This window comes from Lepidothrix coronata, unplaced genomic scaffold (genome assembly GCF_001604755.1).
Source record: "Lepidothrix coronata isolate B3197 unplaced genomic scaffold, Lepidothrix_coronata-1.0 Scaffold167, whole genome shotgun sequence".
Classification (NCBI taxonomy): domain Eukaryota; kingdom Metazoa; phylum Chordata; class Aves; order Passeriformes; family Pipridae; genus Lepidothrix; species Lepidothrix coronata.
In genome coordinates, this window is record NW_016690347.1 from 1,294,562 (window position 1) to 1,320,216 (window position 25,655).

At 36.9% G+C, this 25,655-nt stretch overlaps 1 protein-coding gene across 2 annotated transcripts in view; it reads left to right on the forward strand.

Moving 5' to 3' along the window:
• The first annotated feature begins 293 nt into the window (after nucleotides 1-293).
• The window catches only part of PDE7B (phosphodiesterase 7B), a 174,449-nt gene continuing 149,087 nt past the window's right edge, over nucleotides 294-25,655 (forward strand). For both annotated transcript variants that reach the window (XM_017829704.1, XM_017829705.1), the window contains exons 1-2: nucleotides 294-401; nucleotides 558-672. In XM_017829704.1, coding sequence (XP_017685193.1) covers nucleotides 652-672 — 21 coding nt within the window. In that variant the 5' untranslated portion in view covers nucleotides 294-401; nucleotides 558-651. The remainder of the gene's footprint in view (nucleotides 402-557; nucleotides 673-25,655) is intronic.

Consider the following 25,655-nt stretch of genomic DNA (forward strand, 5'->3'; position numbering starts at 1 on the left):
CTTTCTGGTACTCCTCAATATAAAATCTTTCCAAGCTGAATCCAGGACAGATAAATCATGATTCCGGTTCCTTTCACGTAAGGTAGCCTGCCTAAAGCACTGCTACATTCCTCCCATAGTAGTCGTTTAAAATTAATAGCACATGCAGAGGAAAAACTAAACCCTTTGACGTCACTCCCGAAATGAGGAAACATAAACAGAAAAGGCTTCTCCCCACCGCGCCGGCAGCACGGCTGTGGATTGGTCTGCGCTCCCGCGCCTGTGGCACTGACAGCACCTCCCAGCCCTGCTCGGCCTGCGCTGGCTGACACAGGCAGCCAGACTGCAGCAGCCTCAGCGCTACCCCAGCCTCACCCTGGCACAAAAGTGCACTCTCTTCCCGAGCCCTTCTGCTTCTTAAGGTGGTTTCATTGGCTGGGCTGGGGGACTTGGGGAGGTTTATTTCCTTTTTTTATTATTATTTTCTTTTTTTTCCCTCTTATTTTTTTTTATTTTTATTATTATTATTATTTTTGTTTCCTGTCGTTACTTATTTCTGTTCCTAATCCTGGATGCAGTTACTGGATTCTGCAGTACAAGTCTTCATGAACAAGCTGCACCGCTTAGAGATTTCACGGCATTCAAAGGTCACAGAACTGCCACTATGGTTAAATGTCTTGTTTAATGGTTGAGGTATGTACAGCAAATCTAAAAGAGGTAGCATGATTATTTGTTGAAGGGGAACTAAAATTGAGAGGGGGAGAGGGAGGCAATAGTATTATTTAGTGGAAAAGATTTTTGCTGGTGATTGTTACTACAGCAACCAGTTTTTGAATTTCCTCCCTTTTTCTCTTTATTCAAACTAGATGAAAATTTTAACTTATGTTGATTTAACCATTTGATGGCTACAGAAGATTTCAGAAAGATTCTGTTATTATAGTCCTTCCTGACCCCACTGAGGAAAGTGTGATTGATTTTTTTATATATTTTCCTATTGCTCTGTGGCGAGAGAGGAGACCTGGGACTTGACTGGCTTAGATTAAGGGAGAAGAAGCAGAAACTTGTTCCCATCCTGAGGGGACTGTGAGTTTGTCTGAGAGAGCACAGAGAGGAAGAGTTGGAAATAAACAGGTCAAGCAGAAAAGAATATTGGCCTCATTTTTAGGAGTACATGTACAGCTTTTTTTTTTTTTTTTTTTTTTTTTTTTTTTTTTTACTACATGCTTAGATTCCTTTACTTGGTTTGGGTTCAGAAGTTCAAAATTAAGAAGCAGCCTGAACTTTGACTTAGAAACAGATCCTCAGTGGGATGGGAGAGAGCTGATCATCTTATATCAACACTGGTTTTCATACGGCTTTAGCTACTTAAACAGAGAAAAGTGGAACGTGCTTGGAAGTTGAAGTAATGTAGCCTGATATCTGTTTGATGGCATATAGGTTCAATTCATATTCGAGCTAGTGATCTGTCTTGAATGAATATTGCAGCAGTACAGTGGGCAGTGTGTGCTGCAGTAAATGAAAGCAACTGCTACCATAAAACTAACATTGTTTTCAAGAGTGTGATTATAAAATATAAGAGGAGGAGCCGCTTGTCAGAGTTCGTGTGTATGTATGACTTAAAAATAATTTCAGCCACAACAGGCAATTTCTACTGTTAATTGGATTAATATACAGGTATGTTTGATGACTAGCAATCTTCGTATTTTTCCAGTTTGTGAAACGGGACTTTATACAGCTCTGTTTGAGATGTTGCTGTACACATAAACCCTCTGCAATTTGAAAATATTTCAGTTTGCTTTTAAAAATTATACCTGAAAAAACAATTCCTTTAGCAAGGAACAGAACATGAGCACACCTAGCTCATGCAGCACACCTCAAAGGGTTACAAAAATTGACTACACTAGGCTGAAGCATGCTAGCTTAAGGACTGCAAAAATATTAGCTCTGAAATGCAGAGGATGTGCTATGTGCTGTGAATGGACAATTGCTATTCTGCAGTGCCTAGTGGGAAAACAAGGACTTTGTGTATTGCAAATGCATAACTGCAGCTCCTCCATTTCCTTTGCTGTATCTTCACTGATGACTGCAGAAACAAAGAGGCTTGTCACAGATAAGCTCTTTAGTGCCCCATCTCTTTGGAGATGCTTGAAGATATTTTTTTCTCATATCATCCAACAACCCAAAGTCAAGCTTAGTTAGTTGAACTGTTATTCTGTAATCTCCATGTCATCTAGCCCTCCTTAAAGTCTTACTGTGTGAACTGCCAGCTGTTTTCAAAAACTAAAACAGTACTTCTCTAGCCACAAGTCTAGAAGGGTTAATATAGTATTTGTTAGATGATTAATTTGTAAATTTAACTAAGGGGAAGTCTCAATCTGTAGAGACTATGGTATCTTCTTTAAGGAAGAACTCTGTAACTATACGAATATATCCAATTTTCTGAAAGACAATCTGTAAGACATTTGCTTATAATAATTTCTGAGAATTAAATTATTCACTTCTTTTAACAAACAGAGAAGCTTAGTTTATAAGCTCTCTAATCTACATCTCGCTGCATCTGTGTTCTGTAGCAGCAGCTAGTGGTGATACTAACAGTAAGTATGGTAAGTGGACTTCAGCTGAGGAAATGATGCAGTTTTTCTACTTTAGTAAGAAAAGTTTATCTGCAATGTTTCTTCTGAACAATCTTGATTCATTATTTAGAACGAAATACAATTTAAGGTTGACCTTTCTGCAGTGGACAAAATGGTTAATGACACCTGCACACAGATTGGCTCAGATAAAAAAATCTGTACTGCAGAAGTTTCATGGGATATGAATGGCTGCTTATTCTGAGTTTATTTCCACAGGGTGGACAGAAGTTGTTACCACCGAAGTTCTAGTGATTCCAGCAGAGTAAGGCATGCTTTGCTGAGTCTAATACAGTATATTGCAGATCACTTTTTTAAACTGTAAAATGTTTAATTCTGTAAACTAGTATATAAATATACCGTTACAACAGCAGCTCACCTTCCTCCCTGTTTATGTCCTTTTCCCTTCTGAAATCGAGCCCTCTGCTTGCCCTTACCAGACTTCTAGGTAGGTCATTGAAGCAGACTGATTTTCCAGTGACTTCATTTGCAACTATGAAGTATATTTGAGACATTCAATCATATACATCTCCTTTTCACTCACTGCATGGTTTTCCTATCGATAGCTAAAGCATATTTTAATGAGAAATGTCTGAAAATTGGTATTCTTTGAGGCATATATGGTTTTCTGTTAATTTTTCAATCTCGTAGGGAAAGAACTTCTCTTGTACTGGTAATTTCCTTTATAGGAGCTGTATGAAGCAAAAATTCCAGCTACCAACCAAGCCATTACTGTCAATAGAGTAGAACCTTATGTGTCTCTATTTAATCACAAGAAATGTTTAAGACTTAATCTCTCCTCCAATCAAAGTAGATATATGGACAAAAGGTCTTGATGGGTTTGGTTCTGGTTTCTGGGGTAACAGAAAAACAAGTCACTTGGTGCAGCCAGGAAGATATGCTATGTAAATGAGCATTCTTAGCTGCTCACTATTGTGCATCATCATATTGTTACTCCATTTTCATGCTTGAAATTATTACAGCATTCCATGTGTTTGTCACAGGGTGAAAATGAAAGGGACAGCTGGGGACCTACCAGCTGCCAGAACAAAATTAAGTGTTTTGTAATGAAATGATGGTTCAGTATTCCTCCTCTCAGATCCATATCGGGTAAAGGATATTGGAACTATAGCAATAATTTTTCTTGTTCCTCAGCCAGAAAGCAGACTTACCCTTGCAGGGTCATCAATTCTTATACTTTCAGTGAAATACTGGTTTTACATCTAACGTGAAAATTGCACTTTTCAGTCAGAAGCTTCAGGGTGTAGAACTGATGTTATTTAGAGTTTTTACCCTGAGGTCACTGGGACACAGACATGCAGCTTAAGTGTCCAAAAGCAGTTCAGAAGTTCTGATGCTTTTTCTTTCTATGGACAACACTAAGTGTGTCAATTTTGGCACCTAAAGATGAATAATGTTGAGAAGCTGGGCTACAATGCCAGGTACCACATATGCAATCAGATGAGAACTTTTAGTAACTTTTTTGTGTTTCACAGTAAATGAGTGGAAATCAAATAACATGTCTTCTGATAGTAGTAAAAGTTCTTCAGATCTGAAGTATCAACTTTGTATAAATACTAGAGAGATAGAATGCATTTATTGTATTTAAGACTATTTATTGAACTAATTTATAGAATTTGAAAATGCGAAGTCAACTTCTGAAAGATTTTTTAGCAAAAAGAATTCTTCTGTATCATCCCAAAAATTGTTTGAAGAACTTTTACATTTCATTTTTACTATTATTCTTACTACAGTGCCATTCCAAAAAAATTGCATTAGAAAACAATATTTGAACCTCTGAACTTGTTATTTCTTTTTTCCTGTAACAGACTGTGGGATCCAGAAGATACATTCCTAGGGTTCCCAGTGCTCAGGTCTGGCCTAGTGAGAGCTCTCTGTTTTAAAGCCTGCAGTTTTAAAGTAGAAAATTAACAAATCAGAGCCAGATAGAAGAGAGAGCAGTTCCAGAAGCCAGACTTCGGTGACAAAACTCTGAGTGAAAAGTTTGGGGCAGAGGCAATTCTCAAAAAACAGCAGTCATGAATTAAGCATTTCTTTTGCACACATTTAATAGTGTAATATCGGCAGTCCATTGGTGCAGTAATTTTGATATATATTTGTCACTTGTTCTGTTCTTTGAAAATTGAAAAATCTGTGGTTATCATTTTATTATGTAAATAGTGTTGAACTAGAGAAACTAATGAAAGGGCCCTATTGAGTTGCAGTTTTTTTATTATATTCTTCACGGTGGGAGCTGTGAGTGAGGGTGGTTAAGAACTCAGTTTAGCTACTTATTTAAGTCACACAGTCTTATGGTGGCATATGATATTCTTCTGCTAGCTTGCTGTCCAGCCAAATAAGACATCCAAGTTGCCTGGATGACTAAATATAGCTGATGATCTCTTCCTCTTAATAGGTGGGCATGAACAGTTAGTATTTTCCTAGTCACAGACAGAGACAAATTGGTTACAGTTTAGCTAAAGAATTGCCTGCAGACAAAAGCAGCAAGATCTACTTCTCTTCGAGTAGATTATTTTAAAAAATAAGAAACAAATATTTAGAAGAAAATAGTTGCAGAGGCATTTTTTTCTTTAGCTGGTAGGTTTATACTATTTACCCACAAAAAGTTCTGGTGTGAGAAAATCACCAACTAATATCTCACTAAAATATGTGTTGATGCTGGCAGCATAAGGTTTTTAAAAGTAGAGCACAGAATCTCCTGTCAAACTAAGTTTAGCTAATTGTCACAGGGGCATAAAAACACATTTGTGGGGCAATTGCTGTCAGGACCCATATGCAATTTTTCTGCATGTATGTTCATAGCAGAGTCTATGATATTAACCCATCTGTATGTAGTGAAGATGTTTTCAAGGATGATAGTTGCCTTTCCAAGAATAAAGAGGGAGGTATGGATATTTTGACTGAATATGGAGCAACTCAGGGATGGCTTCTCAATCTCAAGAAAACTCCTGAAGGATGGTATTGAGCTGTTGTGTAATCAGTTTTGCTCCCTTTTTGGAAATTGCCTTTTATTCCTCCTGAAAGAAAGGGTATGTACGCCTATGTTCTTAATTCCTTCTCTTTCCCCCTACCCAACCTTTTCCCTTCCTAGTGTGTGTGTAAAGACTGGCTAAGCTCTGGGTCTTGTCTAGTAGGAGGTGTGCAGAGTTAGAGTTACCATCAAGTGTGCATGGACTCATCGCTTGGAAAGAGATGTCAATTCCCGGGTGTTTCCTGTGTTTTGGAAACAAACACATATTGACATGAAATGCCATAGTGCTTTCTCAAAAATTCAGCTGTCATCCAAAGGGTGTAGCTATTTTTCCCTTTATGTATGATGATCCTGATATAGAACAACTGAGACCTCTGCTTAGACAGACGCAGAGAATATAATCTGTAGAAGGGCATCAGTTTCCACAAGAAACTAAGGGTGCAGCAGTGTTATGAGATTCACTTATGTATGCAGCTGTACGCTGAAATACTCTAAATATGGGCAACACTGACATTTGGTTTTGCCTTTTCCTCAACTTACCACTTCCACTTGATTTTAAACCTCTGAGCAGGTTAGACAGAATGAGGACTTGGTGTGTACCAGGCTGCTGGGAAGAAGCTGAAGATTTCACACTGACACCCAGAGAGAGATGAAAACAGATGCATGACATCTTCATGGAGAAAGCACATTTCTGGCTTTCTGTTAACTGACAACCATGTTGAAACAGGCTACAAGCCCTTTCTGTTTCAGAAGTTGGAATATGACTTGGCTCTGTATTATTTATGCAGAGTCATTTCTGTTTTACACACTGTCGTAGTGTCTGAGTATCTGTTAATAAAAACGTTCAAGTGGCATCAGAATGGCCATCATAAATGTAATTAGGCAGTGCATCTCCAGTTTGATCAATATGGTCATTAGAAGAGTGTAAGACAGCCACAAAAACAGTAATTAGTCCTGATTTATAAAGGAGAACTTGAACACATCAGAAAAGGAGAGCTGAGAGCTGCGCATGTTCAAAGCTTGGGAGGACAGTTAGTTGCTTTCTGCTTTAGCAGATCTGAGAACACTGTTGTTAAAAACACTCTTTAAAATGCTTTTACAATAGTAATTAAAATTCTCTTATTAAAAACTTTTCTTGAAGAAACCAGATATCAACTAAGAAAATACAAAAGAAATGTATTTCTTCCCAAGCAAATTGCTCAGGTGCACAGCTGTTTAGTTTTTTTGAAAGCAGAATGATTGAAAGATAAGAACAAGACTCAGATTGGTGTATGAGAATGTAAAATCACATAATTCCACCAGTTTATATCTGTGAAAGATCTTGCTCAGTCTTCAGGACTTAAAAGAACTCCTTCTCTTCACCAGTTAGATCAAATTTAGGTTCATTAGCTTTTTGTCATACCTGTTTCATACCAGTTTTCCATAACTTCCTCAGCATTGTTTTACCACAGAGCTGCCTTGGTGGCTCCACAGAAGCTGTGATGCATCCTTTTCCTTTCATCACACTCTAAACTTCCCTCTTCTCTTCCCCTTTCTCACAGAAAATAAATCTTTACCGGATTTTATTTGAAAGCAGAACCCCATAGTTAATTTTTAGCTTATGTGCTATCATCTGCAAAACTCTATATATTTGTAATGCAGAAGGGGCTGATCTTGCTTGTTTTCAGTGAAGACCATGATCTGTTTCAATGACACAGCTATGTAAGTAATATTTTTAAAAGCTGAGGAATAACAGGGAAATAGTAATTTTGTTTAGGGTCCAACACATACTGCACTGTATCACAAAATATTTTTCATGTAGCAAGAAAACCTAACATCTAGTCTTTTTGAACCACAAAGCTATATCTTTAATAATTATATCCACTACTAAAGTATAACCTCTGTAATAGTATGGTAACAAACACCAGTGCAACATGAGGATGTTGACTGTTCATCCTATATATCATCATCAAAGCTAATAGAAATGATCAGGCTTTCAAAAAAGCTCAAATTCACTTTAGTCTCTAAACGAAATGGCTGCATCCGAAAAATTGCTGTGCGTGAGAGGTTGCCTGGGAAATGTTTTCCCATTCTACTTTAGACAGAAGTAGCCAATAGCCTGTTCTTAGTGCTTTCAAGAAAGTATGGGAGAAAAATTTCCAAGTTCCCTCTCTGCTTCTGTCACCCCTGGGATGGATTGCCACTGCAGTGTCCCCTAAGGATTGAACTCTGTGTTCATGAGACCTGGCAGAGGCAACCCATAGCCACTGCCTCACGTTTAGCCCCAGCGTGGAACTAGAGCTCAACACTGCTGAAGGGGCACACGAAGGTTGTTTCAAGCAGATCTTCACCTGCAGCTCCAGGAGTTCTGTCCTGAACCCAAGAAACTTTTCTGATGGGTGTTTTTTTCCAAATAAGCACCTCCTCCTAAACAACTGTTGTTCAGACAATTAGTTGTTTTTTAAAAAGAAAGCTCAGATATATTTGAAAGGAAGAAAAACATCTCACCGCTACCACAGAATTTCCACCTTGCCTGTGAAGACAGAGACTGTTTGGTTTGGGTGCTTGCTAGTGGGAGTGATGGATGGTTGGACTACATGATCTTGAAGGTCTCTTCCAACCTTGATGATTCTGTGAAATTGTCATTCCAGTGACCATTATGAAAAGTCTGCTTAGATTTTTTATTTTATAGTGCCCAAATTTAAAGCTCAAAGGTCACTGAAGCCCATTATTTCCAAATCTTTCAGCAATCCTCTTCTCATCCTCCTCCTAACAGACTTAGTTCTACTTTTGTTTCTTATTTTCAGAATAACTGGGGGAAAAATCAGCAATCCATGCTTTATTTATATGATAACTATATAGTGCTGAAGAGATTATTTCTGCATGTTAAGATTTGCTTGTACTGGTTACATTTTTTTTTTGGCTGTGAAACACACTTGCTTTAAAAAGATGTTTTTACATGCACCACAAATGTATTATTATTATTCTCATCCCTCCCTCAAATTCAGCCCTTTAGGGTAGAATAAAGTAGTAGAGTAAAGGAGTGTGGGATAGTGTTTGGTTTTTTATTTTTTGCTTAAACACCATAGCAAACATTGTTTCAAATCCTATAATATGAGAAAGGGAGGATTATAATGTTTAAATATGTCAACCAGTCAGAAAACCTCTCAGGGGGGCAGCCTCACATTCATCTGGACCACCTAGTATGCCACTGCAGCTTGGTCTCACTGCATTCAAATTTTTAAATTGGTGTACATGGTTTTAGAGTATCACTTGGCTAATCATTTTTTAACTTTTAATCATGTTTACTACTATTTTGAACAAGCTGCAGCTGACTTCTGCTATTTTGTAAGTATTAGTGAAAACTGTTTCACAAGAGAATAAAGCCAAAAGCATTTAATGCCAATTCATGTTTGGCATTGCACCTTTTTATGAAAGCTGATGAAAATTAGGTTGCAAATAAACAAATCACTCTCTAAAAAAACTCTCAAAAATTCCAGAAGTTTAAGACATAGAAAACAATTACCAGAGAGGCCTCAGTGCTATGTAGTCCCCCTTTAATTGCCATCTGTTGATAGTACTTTGACAGTTGAACTTCTTCAGCTCTGGTTTTAAGAGAACTTCAAAAGCCTCTGAGCTACTTCCTCAATTTCTAAAGACACTTTTTGAAAGAGTATATTAAAAGTGCATTTCTCCTTTTTGACTCTGTTACCCTTATTTTCTCCTGAGAACATTTGTCTTAAAATTACATTTTTCCCCACACTGATTTATAGGTTCTGGCATGGGAACTAATGCTCTTTCTCCTAGTAGCAGACAGAAAATTAGTCACAATCTGATGTTAACAATTTCTTCATTACCTAAACTGTTTTACACTTTATTAGGTTCAACATAAGCAAATCTAATGCCTTTGAACCAGGGAGTTCTTGCCTGCGTTGCAAATATATAAGACATAATTAATTTATAAAGTCACAATAGTAAGTCAGCCTCTGTGGCACTGGAATTGTTATACCACTGAGATCTGCAGAGAAGTGCCACTTGAGTGCAGCAGAGAGAAAAAATTGGTTTAGTTAATTTACATCAAAAAGTCAAATATGAATAAGACTGTCAATACAGTTGCCCTTGTGGTTCTTGTTCGGAGATGAGATTCAATGTATTTTATCTTCACATTTGACACACTACAGATTTGTCTGTGCTGGCAACAAATAATGTGTACTGTATAGACTGATAGGGTGCTATAAGATACCTGTAGATTTCAGTGACAAGGAGATCAGTAAAGCATTTATGAAGAGTCAGCCCAGTGCTGGATGTTTCTACCAAAATCACCAGTGGTGCTGTAATTTTCAGCTGATCCCTTAAATTTCCCTCACTGCTTTTCAACATCAAGTACCTGCTGAGCACACAGGTCCTTTACTAGTTAAAGTTCATCTTCATCTTGTCCATGAACCTCAGGCAGTTCCTGCAGTCCATTGCAGCTGGAAGAGGACCTCACAGAATCACAGAACGGCTCAGGTTGAAAGGGACCACAGTGGTCATCTGGTCCAACCTCACTGTTCAAGCAGGGTCATCCTAGAGCCCGCGGCACAGGATTGTGTCCAGACAGTTCTTGAATATCTCCAGTGAGGGAAACTCCACAACCTCTCTGGGTAATCTGTTCCAGTGCCCATTGAAAACTCAGTCATATAAAGGAAATGGCCTTAGTCTTAGCCCAGGGACATATGAAATTGCATCAACCTAAGTTGTGACATTACCATGTATGGTATAAGAAATTATAAGTTATTTTTCATGCTTTGTGCATGCCATGGCATTCACTGTTCTCAAAGAGTCTTGTGTAAAAGGATTTGTTAATGAAAATCATCATTTGGACAGAGGATGGTTCTGAACACTTGAATAAATAAAGAAAAAGGTGAGGTTTTTTAAGAGCAGCTTTACCATTATTAGTTTTACAAATAGGGGCATAGAAATAGAGTTTTAGTTTGACTTGGTCACTCCAACACTTTTTCTTTAAATGAAGATTCTTTTAAGAACCACTCAGAATTTGCAAACTTAGCCACGTCTTTAAAATGTTTTGGGCAGCTCATTTTGAAAACGGTGCCTCTTCTGTCCATATTCTATGTTACATTTACAGCAACTGCTTTCTACTTCTAAAAATTTACCTTATTGCTACAGTTAGAGCTAAAGAATTTTTTATCTAACTAATTTTAAAAAAATGAAATATCAAAAGGAAAAGAATCTTTTGTCTTTTGATTGTGAACCACTGCAACTATACTGTCCTGAACTGTAAGCAGAATTACTTACAGGAAGTTGAGGCACCATATTGTAGGCAGGCACAAGAGGAAGGTATAACCTTGTCTATCACAAAACATCAGAAGCATTTCTGATTATGACTGATAACAGAGTGAAAGTGAGAAAGGCAAGCAGAGATGGTCTCAGAGACCTTGGATCCCAAATAGGAACATGATATCATGTTCAGGCTCATACCAAATGAAATACTAACCTAGAAAAAATTGTATTGAGCTAAGAGATTATTTAAGGCTCTTGCTCTATGTTGTAAAGTGTGTTGCAGTACCAGCAGGGTATGAAAATGTATGTAAAATATTAGTCAGATCAGTAAGACTCACTTAAGTTAGACACCTCTATTCCCCACAGGTAGAAACTCAGGAAACACGGATGTATTAAAGGCTACTTTTTGGGAAAAGCTTCTCTATCTGTGCATAAATCTTTTAAGAGCTGGATATTCAAGTTTTTGTCAGTCCCAATTTTCTAACTCAGAAAATTGTTTTTTATTAATCAAAAAGTATTTAGTGTTTAAATATAATATTTATGCTTTCTACTCTTTGTCTTTGAATCTAGTTATTTGACTGCAGAACAACCAAACATTTATATAAGAAGTTTATGTTGACAGAGCTTTCTACTATGGAAATTTGCCATTTCATAAAAGAAAAAATTTGTTATGGCAAATTGCTCTGTATCCTAGAGTTTTGGAGTTCTTAAACTGGAGATAGAATGAATTCAAGCATCTATTTCACTTTTACTTTTTTAAATAAAAATTAAGGGTTCAGTTTACCTACAATATGCACCCTGAATACAAGCTGTACCTATCTCCCACTGAAGCCAAAGCACAGACTTGTTTCAGCAGGCAGAGTGAAAACCTTACATACCCTGGAGCTCTGTTTGCTAAAGGCACTCCCACAGCAGAGAATGCTGAATTGTGTGATCCCATAGCTGTGCTAACCTTTCCTCAGCATCAGTGGACACAGCCCATTCTGCATGGCTGCGAGCAGAATCTCCCACAGAGAACTTGTCATGCCTGACCCAAAATCCCCAGCTCTGCTTCACATTGTGTGGGCAGGGCGTGGGCAGATAGGGATTGAAAGGGTGGAGGAGGAAGAAAGGGAAAAGGGTGGATAAAGATAATGACGAGCGGGAAATTGCACTGTATCTTGCTATCTTAAACATCTGTAATAATGCACCTTTCTCCATCTGATATTGACTCTAAAATTGCTGATATTAAGTCAATGTAATCACTGCTATAGAATTCTTGATAATAAGTCTATATCAGCACCATTTCTCCTTGTTTGCATCAAGTATTGATCTTTTGAACCCTCAGTATTTCTACACTGGCTGTCCATAAAAATATTTAATCTGTTAAACATCAGGGTTCTTGGGTGTTTGGGTCCAGCGTTACACATCTTTCTCTGTGATGGTGGGCTACACAATTCTGGTGACGTAAAGGCCATTTCCAGCATCAGAATAGATTGTTTGTATAGGAGACATTTCTGTGAAGTTGCAAAATGAGCTGCTAAGAAACTGAAGATTATCGTATTCCTCAACACTTCCCTTTCCAAGTGCAAGATGCATTTCTCCCAATTTTTCAAAGAAATCATCACATGTTTAAAAGAGAGTAATTGAGACTACAAATCATATGTAACAGATACTGCAGTCCTAGTTTATGCAGTACTGGAATGTATTCGCCCCTGAGGATGAGGGATAAAATGGAAAAAAAATCTGAGAAGACTTTCAGGAACTTAAAGATTCGACTTTTAGAAACAAGAAACAATGAAGTTCATTATTTATTTACTCACTCCAGAACATTTATTAACCTCACTGGTTCACCTTTTGACATCCCATTACTTGCAATTATCTGGACCATTCACACATTATTTGAGAATTTGCTATGGCAATTTTACTTGATATGTGAAAGAAAAATCAATAATCTTTAACTACAAATAATGTGCTTCACAACAGCAAGAATATGGTCATTCTTTCTTTTTTTTATATGGAGAATTGTGATTTTAGATACTCTGAATGTTTTAGATCTCTAACAATGAATGTATTTAATTATGTTAATGGCTTTGCATATAGGAGTTTTTAAAAACTGAGGAAATGCCAATGTTTCTGCAGGTCTTGACAATACCACTTCACAGTACCAAAATTTGATTTCTCAAGTATAACAACATTTTTAGAAAGTCTGTAAAATATTTATTCAACAGTTGCTTTGGAAAACTGGTGGAATGTATCTCTGGATTTGAAGTATTTCTATGTCCTTCTAAATTTTGTATCAGTATGAGAGATTTCAATTGTGAATTGTTTGTGAGTTATTAAATACAGATATGAAAAATAAATTAAGATCTAACAGAAACTCATAAGATGAAAGATCAAGTCTATGACTGGATGTGTAACCTGTCAAGGTATCCTGAAAAACTGCACGGTACAGAAAACTTAGTAGATATAAACCAAATTCTCTTCTTATATGTGTGAGAAGAAGTCTGCTTGGCTTTGTGGTAATCTTCCACGTATGGAAGAGGGCTATGTTACATAAAAAAATTAATATTGTTTCCGGTTTTAGTATTCAGTTCATATCTGAGTCTGATAATAAGAAAAATCCTGCTCTCCTGTTTTATCAATCAGGTCTTGCTGATTTATGTGTTTTATGCAAGTTCTGTGTTAATATTCTGGCACCTAATCTCTACTGCATTTTACTTTAAAGAGTCAAACATCTAGCAGTCCATCTAACAGTCTTTCTGGGATTACAAAACCTTTGCCACATCTTCCAACAAATATTTGTGCATAAATAAATTAATTTGGCAGAATTATCTCATTTTCTTGTCAACTAGCACATCAGTAAATCAGGTTATGCCTCTGTCTAGATTCCACATTCTTTATCATTCTGAAGAAATCAGTACACATTTAAAATAAACTTGCCTACAGGCACCTGAAATTATTGTAACTAATGAAATAAGTTCTAGGAACTTCAGTAGTTGCTTTGCAATTGTCACTTGGTTCTCACTTCAAAGACATATATCCCTCTCTCACTGTTGCTGTAGTCTTTTTGTGCTTGTGCTTAATTCTCTGATGGCATCTTTCCCTTTAAGTGATTGCCCTTTGCATCTTCTTGGCACCAAGTTTATTTTCAGCAAGCTGTACTCACAGTGCTGGCATCCATCCCAGGGAAGCTGCTCTGCCTCAGTGGCATTTGGTACATGGGAATTCCAGAGTAAGGAATGGGCAAAGGTTACCACGTGTTTTACATCACTCTCAGAAACATCAAACTAGACTATTAGTGTTTGACAACAAACAATGCATAAGGCCTCTAGGCATTGCAGTCTGTCTAATTCCTTATTTTCCCTGTTCTTGTACCTCTACTCATACTAGCCATGTTGGAATATTACCTCTGCATTATTCTTGTAATATCACCTTATGATGTGGGAAGTCTTGATAAAAGATGCAGTTTGACAAAGAATAATTTAAATGCTAGGAATTAGTTTAACTCCTAGGAAACAAACCAGTCCTCAATAAGATTAGGATAGTTATATTCTCAGACTTTATCAGGCCTGTGCTGTTGTAATAACTTAAGAGACTGATTTCAGCCTGGAAGTTGCTCTCACTGTCTGTTCTAAAGGCAGACAAGCAGCAGCTTTTTTTTCACAGCAAAACTTGTCATTCTTCATAATCAGAAATATCCTATCAAGAAGCACAGAATACTGTTGCTAAAAAGAAAAGGCAAATCAATTTCCACAATTTTATTTTCATAGTGAAGTTCTAGTGGTACTTCTGCCTGCTGGAATTTTAGTTTGCAGACCTGGATCCTGCCTGTGAATCAAGTGTGCTCCCTGATTTGCCTGCCTTCAGACCACTCCTTGGTGCGCAGTCTGCCCGGCTGTGCCTCACAGTGTGGCTGGCAAGTCAGCAAGCATGCCAAGTGGTGCCATTGATGGCCTTTGCCAGCCCTCGCTGGCTATTCCTGGGAACTGTTCTGCCCGTCATATGGGCAACTGTGGTCTGATATAACAGGGTATGTCACTGTTCTCTATTAGCACTGTCTACCTAATATTATTGAGAGTCTTTTTGTGGGTTTTCTTTTCTGATGTGGCAGGGCCTGTACTAATGCGTTAGGATGGTCAGTTGAAGACCACTGTTTGCTTAGTAACCTCAGAGGTTAGTGTTCACTAAAATTAGAATGGAGAAAGGAATCAATAAATCAAATGCCAGGGGTGAATAGAGAAAAACTGGAGTGTGCTATTAAGTCACACTGTACTGGTGATTCATCTTACTACAAACTCAGTAGACTTTGACTCATACTTGATCCTTGAATACTGATCCTTAATACTTGTATGTAGAAAATCACAGATCACTATCTTCATTTTCTCTGTTTTAAACAATGGAAAAAAATTATGCTCCTTTCATTTCATGACAATAGTTTGAAAGGAGTTTCTTCCCAAAAATACAAGGTTCTCTAAAAATTGTATGAAACTATCTATAGGGAGTAAAGATTTAGAGCAAGTACATCAATATAAAAATAGTGTAATTTAAAATGTATATATATTCAAGTCAATACTGTGATTAGCTAGTCTAGCCTTCCAGGCCTACTTAGAGATCTTCTTATTAAATCTTTATAAATGGATTTGTTACTTACAGCAGAAGATAATTTAGAATGCAAATGGGAATTTTTACATGAATTAACTGAATATAACTCTTGTAAAAATGGACATCATTAGGCAAAGGTTTAATACTAGAAAAAAAAATCACTGATCCATAATATCCTTTTCTAGTACAACATGTAGGAAGTCTAAAGTACTGATTTTCAAGAACAGAGTAAAAATGGCTTACAAAATCAGATGTAATAATAACATAACATCTGATTTTCTGTATGCATCATAATCATGTCGAATTAGCATTTCCCACAGCTATTTGGGAACACTGTTTCTCTTCATTCAAATAGAAAAGTCAAATGACCACATGACAGTTTGCTAGAAGACCAATCCACAGGAGCCATGTGTTGCAAAGCCACAGTGCTTCCCTATAGTATCTGGATTCTGCAGAGACCGGTTTTGTCTTGCTTCACTTACTTCATTGTCTTTAAGGTAAGACAGTTCTTCTTACTGTGAAAAAACTCTTTTTTCAATATAGTGTTATTTTAAGTGAAGGGTGGACTTGAGAACTAGCAGAAAAGGGTATAAATTCCAAGTAATTAGCATCTGAAGACATATTTGCCTCTGGAAAGAGTGAGAAGGAAGCTGCAATATATGTGTGATGTTTGAAAAAGGTAGGGGTAGTATATTACTATTTGAAAGTACAAACTTCTTTTCTACAGGACCAGGGAGAAATTTTCCATCACCAGCACCAAGATGTATTGTATCAAGGTATAAACAGACATTTTATATCTATATGTGAATAAGTCAATATTACCTATTTCTGGAAATCTGATACCTGATTTAATGTTTTTCTCATCTGGTCTGGCTTCTCTTAACTCAAAGTTTTTTCTCCACTGGACAGATTAATCCTGACATATAGAACCATTTGTCAGATAAACTGATTCTACCCCTATATTCATATGTAAAAATAAAATAACAGATCAATAAGTTTGTAGATCAGTGAGTTTTTCTGCTGTGACAAAATGTAGTTTTCTTTTTCTACGTCAAATTTTGTCGAAGATCTCTAAATTGTTTCATGGTATCATAGCAAAGGCTAGCTATCCCTTAAAATACAAGGCTAAAGAGAGACCTACATGAAAAATAAGGGAATATTTGTTTTCATGAAACATTTTTCCCATGTTTTTACTCTATGTATTTACTTGCCTTACAGCTATGCCTGTTTCCCTCTGCCTTTTCCATTGTGTCAGCTGCTGTGTATTCAAGGTCCCACACAGAAAAAGATACTGCTTTGGTCATTTAATTTGAACAAAAGTCTAGGGTAGCAAACGAAAGAGGAGAAGCAATGTAAGCATACAAAACCGAGATTAGATATTTGCATTGGTTAACCGTTGCATAAGTTGCTATCTAAATTTTTGTAGGTTTTCAGAGGTAACATTTTTGTCAGTGATGTAGATGTTATCTTTTATATTTAGTTCAAAGCAAAAATGCTTCTGTTCTTTTTGAGGAATTCAAACTGTACTTTTACTAAAAGTTACTCTTTTTGGTGCGTGCTCGCTAGGTTAAATTGTTAGCCTACCTTTGATCAGCCTTGATTTGATCTAATGAAAACTTTGTAGGCTTTCTAAATTCACAGTCCGTAATGACAACTTCTACTGAGATCATTAGAAGTTAATGGTTTATGGACAATCCATTCTATGAAGCCCCTTCTGGAGCACTGCATCCAGTTCTGGGCTCTCCAGTATAAGAAAGACATAGAGTTACTGGAGTGACCTCAGTGAAGCACCAAAGATGAATAAGGACTGGGAGGATCTTTCATGCAGGGAGAGACTGAGAGAGACTGTTCAGCCCAAAGAAGAGAAGGCTAGGAAAAGATCTTATCACCTGTATAAATAGCTGATGGAGCGTGTTAAAAAGACAGAGACAGACTACAAACCAGGTGATGTCCAGAGGTCCGTTCCAAACTCAACCATTCGGTGACTCTAAGCACTAGACATGACACCTGTCAGACTGGTGGAGTGCCAAGCCACACAGATATGGTAGGACTGCCAGCAGGCACCAGCTGGAAATGTAAAATATATCGCTTAGGAAGAGGACAGAAGGAATATCTCTCAATTAACAAGTTTCCTTTAACAGGGAGGGCCAAGCTAACAGCTAATTTCATGAAAGTGTAGAAATTAATATCTTTAGTTCTTTATCAAAAAATGCAGATAATTCAAACTATATTTCCATTATATTTCAGAATATTTTGAGGATATTCTGGATTATGTCTGTTGCTGCTTTTATTTTTCAGATCAAATTCTGCTTCAGTACCTCATATCCATTAATTCACATTGCTAGTGGGCATTCTAGGTCATCTGTGCTTTGATATTTTTCTGGCACATCCATTTGTATACTATGAGAGTTCAAAAGGAACAAGATAGTAAATGTTTCAAATACAACATATGCTTTCATTCAGTATTTACGCTTTTAGAAGATGAATAGGAGATTCATTTCTTATGATGTTCTAGATAATTGCTACTACAGGTAATTTGAAGGTCTCATTTTGTTTATGTGTATGTATGTGTGTGCACATGCCCAGGCTTTGGTACTTGTATCTCTTCCAAAGACAGTGAAATCCACAGGGAAGCCACATTGTAATTTGCACATCATTTACCTTTACAGCTTCTAATTTTTTGAGCATGTCTGCTGCCCGTGTTTGCTAGATTTATTCACAAGGGAGAATATTTCTAAACCCACTGATTAATAGCTTGTATCAGAGGGACAGGGTTATATAAAAGAGGCAGAGAAGCTTCAGCTGCATGTGCTTTGCTCTAATAGCCTATTGCTGGGAAGTTTTTTAGAATTAAGAACAAATCACAACTTATAATTCAAATATTTACATCCCTGAAAACTCCTAGAACTTTCAACCAAAAAAAAATTGAAATTCACTACAAGTAGGGCTTAAAGCCCAACTAGTTCTCAGTTTAAGAACAACCTTGGAAAACCCAGTATGTTGTTCCCAACAACAGATAAAACAGAAAGCATATTTCTGTGTGGCAGCCCTGCTTAAAAGTCTACATTTGAAGATAAGAACCAACATGTCATTATGTTAAACTGATCTCACACTACATATCCCAGATCCCTTGTTACAGTTATCTTTAATTAATATTTTAATTAAAGTGTATCAAATTAATGTAGTGAGCACTGTAATAAATCTCCTGTGGACTACAACAGAGCCAGAATATCACAAATAACCACGAGGAACTAGCACGACAGTAGGAACCGAAACTCTTAAGAACTTATTAAATCTTCCGACATGTCCCAGTCTTCCCTGTTTGATTAATACAATCATCCATGTGATTTATCTCGATCAAGAAATGGCAAGTAATCATCCAACAAAATTATTTTGCGCTCCAGTAATGTGGAGCTCTACATCTATTATTTCAGTGTAACTGAGTTTGACTTGTTCTGTTCTTGAGTAAAAATTATTTTTCTACAAAGATAGAATCACTTTCTAAAGTGGATTGCTATACTGTTCTTACTCTGAAGTTAAAGAAGTTCCTAACAACGGGAATAAGTAGTCAGCCAAGAAACTTATCAACATAAGAAACTGAGACTCTGAATGCAGAACTACAAATAGGTCTGTGGAAGTTGCCAAAATGTGGCATTCTAACACTTTGGTATTGTGGTTTCATCATATTGGTAGCAAGAAACTAAAAATATACCTATCTGAAACATCTGAAAGAAATCACACACCTAGATGATGGACTGACTGCTTAGCTTACTCTTAAACTTCATTACAAGATACAGATAAATTGCATTTGCCAATTCTTGGCCACCTTCTGGCAGCATTTATCTTGGTTTTGCTTTTGAGCTTCAGGAATATGTTTTGTTTGTAACGGTTTTGGAGGATGCAGCCAATAGGAAACTAAACATATTTTTTTCCTGCTTAGGAACCAAAATTGGTTCAGCATTCAGTATAATGCAAGTGAATGAGTATGTTTCAATTCATGCATTGTCTGTATGCAAATAGTCTGCTGAAATTTTAATTTCATATGGGCAAAAGTTGAAACCTCATACGTTGAAACCTAATGTTATTGTCAGCATCAGCTGAGATTGTGTTAAAAAGTTATGCAGCTTGCTTATATTTCCAATCCAAGTTTTTACAGTGTGTTTTTAGCAATAGAATATTTGAACTTTCCAACTGTGATTGCATTTTCTAGTTATAAAATAATTCATAAAAACCAAGGCTGTGTTGTTTGTACAAGGGTTCTGTGTAAACAGGGTTTTCTGAAATAGTCAACATATTAGTTGGATGGTAATTTTGTGAAGAGTTTGTTTGATAGACTCAAAATGGTCTAAATGTGTTGATCAAGACTCTTCATACATGTGTATGACAGGATTTATTTTTCTAGTGCAAATATTAGTTGTAACAACACAGTAGCAGCAGGCCTGGAGTTATATCAGGTTGAGAAAAGAGAATACAGTGAATATTTGATGTCAGACTTCACACTAACAGTGGTAGGCTTACTAGTTCTCAATGAGCCAGACTTTTAATACTAGAGCTATAAAAAGCTTTTGAGGCCTACATATCCTATTTGTGGTCCTTGCACAGCTGTGTTTGTCATCTTGAAGAATCTTTTATTATACTAAACTTGTAAACTCCTATTTGGCTTCTGGTTATAAAATATATATAAATATATTGTACAACGGTGTCTCCTTTGTTTTACAGAGACAGAAGTAGAACACAGTGATGCTGCAAAGTAGACAAAATCATTCCATAATAAGAAAATGCATTTTGTAATTTTCAAGTTAATAGTTTTTAGTTCATTATTTATTATCTTATTTCATTACTGTAATGCTTTTATTCTTATTTGTGATTTAAGAGCAGATCCAAAGCCCATTAAATACCGAGGGCAGTCTCTCCTTGCTGCGGTAAACTTTCAATCAAGTCTCTTGTCTGAGCATTTCTCATGGGTTCCTGGTAGGGGAAAAGTGCCTGCTCAGTGTTTATATTGCTTCTTACTAACAGTTGTCATCTGTAAAAGTCATGTAAATATTGTCCTTCATCATATTTGCACAACCTAGCAATAGCAATAGCATTTTATGCTGGGCACACCCATTTCATTTGCCACGTGTGACTGCATTAACACTGATGGTTGCCTCGCAACGTTTTTATATTTCCGCGTAAGAAGTGCAAAGAGTGCCCACGGGAAAACAAACAAGCTCTTCACCTATTGTTTGAGCCCATAAGATTTTACCAGCTTTGTTGTATTTTCTTCCTTCAGTCATATTTCTCTATCACTGTTTATTTGAAATAAGACTTGTAGAAGGGCAGAATAAAGGATCTCTGTTGCTATGTCATAAGTGCTTGTCAGTGTCTGAAGTTTTGCGTTTATATGCCTTGGAATTGCATGGTTATATTCCTTGGAGGTGGACTTCAATGATCCTCATGGGTCCCTTCCAGCTCAGGATATTCTGTGACCATCTAAGATATGATCAGCCTTAAATAGGAACAAGAATTTTGTCTAGTAGGGGTTCATGGTCTCACATTTTGTCAGAATTAATTACTTCAGCCTCTTGTATTTTTGTTTCTGTGTGCTTGAGAGTTCTTTGAGACTGTGGGTGTTTTATATACATTTACTAGCTACTTAAGAGCTACAGGGCCGTTACCCTGATATATGCCCAGACACATTCAAATGTGAGCAAGTACTGCGGATTCTCTTTCTGTATAACAAATACTTCTACAAGGCAATCAGTTAATGTCAGCTGCCCATGCCTCCATCTCTTTCATGTTTTTAATAATTATAAATTTATTAATTTATCCTCTTTTTGCATTCTATGAAAGCATTTTCCCATATCTTGTAATTCAAATGTGTTGTTCAGTACCATTACCTTCATATTTTGTTTGCTGAGCAGGCAAAATTCCTTTGTTCTCCTGTTTTTATTGTGAGATTGTTGTTCTCCTACTTCCTCTCTCATTTCATAACTAGTCAATGTTTACTTGCCTAACCTGGTTTGTCCCAGCTTCCTGGGAAAAGTTAGGTTCAAGGGTAAACAGTTCAGCTAATCAGTAGTATAAAGTCATTTGTAAAATATGAATCAAAGCTGAATCCTTCTAAGGTTCAAGAGCCATAATCTTCACAGATGACAAATAATCCAGTTCCTCAAATTTGAGCATCCTCTAATCTGATTTTCCCAATTTTTAATTCCTGGAATTTAAATTTCCAAATGACATGTATTATTCTGATATTTATATGCTAAACAAACAATTCCCATTGATTTCTTAATTGACCATATCAACTGAATTTTGGCCCTGAGAAAATAACAAATATAAATTCATAACCCACTTTAAAAAATAAGTTTGAGCCATTTGTAAAGCTAATGTGTATCTCATCTTGAAATCCCTGTTGGTACATATTTGCATCATTATGAAGCAAAGTAACAATCTGTCCTTTAATTAGGAGACGTAACCTAGGAACGCTGTGAGAGTACCAGGGACCAAATGATGGTTAATCCTCAGCACTGTCACTTACCTGATACACCAAGGAGAAGTTCACTGGGAGAAATACGGGAAGTTTTATTAGATTTTTTTTTCTAAAATATAGACTCACAAGAAAATGTGGGGGTTTTATTTTTGTTTTAACTGAAGTAAACTGACCACTGGGGTTCCTTTAAATGTTTAGTCTGTCTTAATTTTTTTAAACACAGAAAGGAGGACAGATTCCTGCATTTTTAAAGGAAAAAAACCCCAAACTTAGGAAACAGCATTTCTATCTGTTATAGGTGCAATTCAGCTAGGTAGCATTATCCAGGTTTCCAAGGCAGCCGACAGAATAGTTCCTTACCTTGCATGAAAATGACCTCCAGACAAAGCCAAAAGTAATTTTCAGAAGCCTTCATAGATATTTGTTGATAGCAGGATCAAAAATATATGAGGGCTTCATAATGCCACAAGGGGAACCTGAAAGTGGACACCTTCAGCTCATAATTCTAGTTTTACTAGCTGCAGCTCACAAAGCAACAGCTGCATTCACATTGCAAAATACCTCCCACACATACATACACACATAGTGTTTGCACAAAATACTTATTTTTTCCTTTAATGTGTGGGAATAAATTTGAATCTAAGATCTTACTATAAAGTGTGTATTGTTTAGTTTGAAGGGCTAAAGATAATATGGCTCCCATAATTTAATCATGCATGTTGCAGATGGAAGAGGGGATCCTGAAAAAAGAACCATTCCAGCAAATCGAGGTACAGTTTACTGAAATCTTGCATCCTCATGATTCTTTTCATAAGATTATCTTCTTCCTATGTTGCCTAGCTGAATCCATTAATTAGAAAAGAGACTGCATAATCAGAATTGGATGCTATAGTGACTACTAATGCTTGTATATTATCTTTTTAAGATTGTACAGAAAAAAAAAAAAAGGCAAAATCTGAAAATACTTGTACCCAAGCTTTGTTGAGAACTTGGAAGTGTGGGATCTTGTTTGCTCTATTTGCTGTGAGAAGAACTGGTCTGGAAATTTCTCAGGGGAATAGGATCTTCTACTAGTACCTTACTGTATAATCTGGAAACACTTTGAAAATGTATTTTGATGTTTTCTCATCAAAGTCATTAGACATATTTTTCCAAAAAGGGTTCCAGTCTAATTCACTTATTTAGTTAGTTCATCTATTTATTGCTGCAGCCTAAGCACCTAATGACTCTGGGGGATGGTTGGATTTTTTACACTTTCTAACTGTTGTGCTCACTGCTGTAGTGTACTCACAAGTCCAGTGCCAAATCATATCTCACAGACTACTGTGCTTTTATTTTTATTTCAACTGACAGGTTTTTTTCTTTAATTTTTTTTTGTTTTAGGAAGGAGATGTGATCTGCAATGCTTGTTGAAGGGCTCTGATAATAATATGTTATTAAAATATTTTCAGTGATACAAGGATGTTCCCTAAAGATCTTCCAGTATCATATTTCTGAAAAAGTAAAGAAACCCTTTAGAATGAGTGACAGGCAATGCTTCTTCAGTCGCCAAAGAAAACGTCTCCTTCTTGATTTTTTTAATACTGTATGGCTGTTTAAAGTAGCCTCTAAACAATGTCCATTGTGGATTTAGACTGAATACAGCTTTATGAACTCATCCAGTTCGAAGTAGCAGATCAGAGAAGGTTACTATTGATTTGCAAGGTCCTGGCAAGCATAAATGATTCATGATCTGTGGTACTTGTCTTACTATAAGATTAAACCAACAGAATAAATGTACACCTTTTAATGTGTAAGTTAATGCTTCTGGCAGTCCATTGTGTCAATCAATGTGACTGGCAACCTTAAATATACATTAAACGCACTTTGCTCTTGTCAGTTGAAGGAAACATCACCTTCATTGTTTGCGACAGAGTGAAGAGACACAGAACTTGGACACAGGAATAGCAAGTCAGGTACTGCACATCTCTAGGTGACATAAAGAGACTTAGTAATGAGATAGACATAGCTCTGCAGAAACAAGAAAAATTCCTGTACTTTTAGGGCAAAGATATAATAGAGAACAAGGTGGAATAATCTGGGAACACATGCACATGTTTTACAAAGACATCTTTTTTATTGGAAATCAAGCAGAGATCTGGAAATAAATTCCTCTAAAAAGGATCTGTGTTATATATCACCACATTCTTAACTGGAAGGAAAAACTAATTGGAAGAGGTGCTGCAGAATTTGTTTTGTTTCCTAATATCTCAGGATATAACACATGCTACAGGTGAGAGTGATTCTTTCCTGCCAGGTCACCCTTAGCTGTGCCAAAGTTAGTTGTCATTAACCATGCAGAAGTGTCTACTCAAAGACAGAGCATCTGTACTGCCCTTCATCATGACCTCAGCTGCCTGTGCCATTAATAGGTACTCAACATATTTTGGCCAAAACCTTAGAAGTACTCACAACACAGAACCAATCATTTAGCTTGATAAAGACCTTTAGGATTGAGTCCAGCCATTAACCCGGCACTGCCAAGTCCACCACTAAACCATGTACCTAAGCACCACATCAAAAGAGATGAATAAAAAGAAAAAGATTATTTAGTTACCCTTCTCCATTTACCCACTGAGATCCTAATGCTCTATTACTGGAGAACTATCATTCTATAACTAAAAGGAAATTATGTCCTACATGCCATTCAGTCAGTTAAAAATATAATTATAATATGGCATAATCCTTGCTTACTTTAAGACTGAAATCATGGCTAGGCTTCGCAAACGAAGATTTAGGAAGGCTCTATCCACATTTGTTACAAGCACGCTGGTAGCTTATGAGGCCAATACGAGATAGGCATGTCCGGTTGCAAAAGGCACAGCAGAAAGACTCCTTAGATGGTAAATTCTGCAGGACACGGTTCTTTCTGCGTTACCTTTTCTCCTCGAGAGTGATCCTGCGTGCATTCTCAAAGGAGACAGCAGCGTTATAGATGGTGTGTCTCCAGGCCTCCTGACTGGAGGCCAGAGTAAACCAGTTATGTTGGTCAATATGGCCAAGGCTGAGATGTTGTTTCAGAGAGTCCTTGTATCTTTTCTTCGGGGCTCCTCTCTTGTGGCAGCCAGTGGCAAGTTCACCACAGAGCAGGATCTTAGGGAGGCAGCGGTCCTTCATCCTTGAGACGTGCCCTGCCCAGCGCAGCTGTGTTCTCAGCAACATGGCCTCAATACTTGTGACTGCTGCTTGTTCTAGAACAGATGTATTGGTCACCTAATCTGACCAGTGGATGTTTAGGATTGTACGGAGGCAACGTTGATGGACATGTTCGAGGAGTCGCAGGTGGTGGCGGTAGATGACCCATGATTCGGAACCATACAAGAGAGTAGACAGCACTATAATATGGCATAATCCTTGCTTACTTTAAGACTGAAATAATGTGGTGGGAAACGTAGTAGCATGAAGGTTTTGAGGAGCCTATTTGTTAAATGTTATTTTGCATCTCCATCAGTTAGAAATGATGTGTCATTGAATGAGGCAGCAAAGATGTAAATCAGCAGCTAAGTAAATGAGTAGCTGAAATGTCAACTTCTTCCAGCATACAGAAGTTTCACACTCGTATTTGGAACTGAAATGGCATTGATTACATTAGCAGATAAGCTTCTCTTAGACGTAATGAAAATTGAGTCCCATTTGACAGAATCTTTAAATGTCTTTGATTATGACCAGTTTCTGTATTACAGAAGGAATGTTTCTT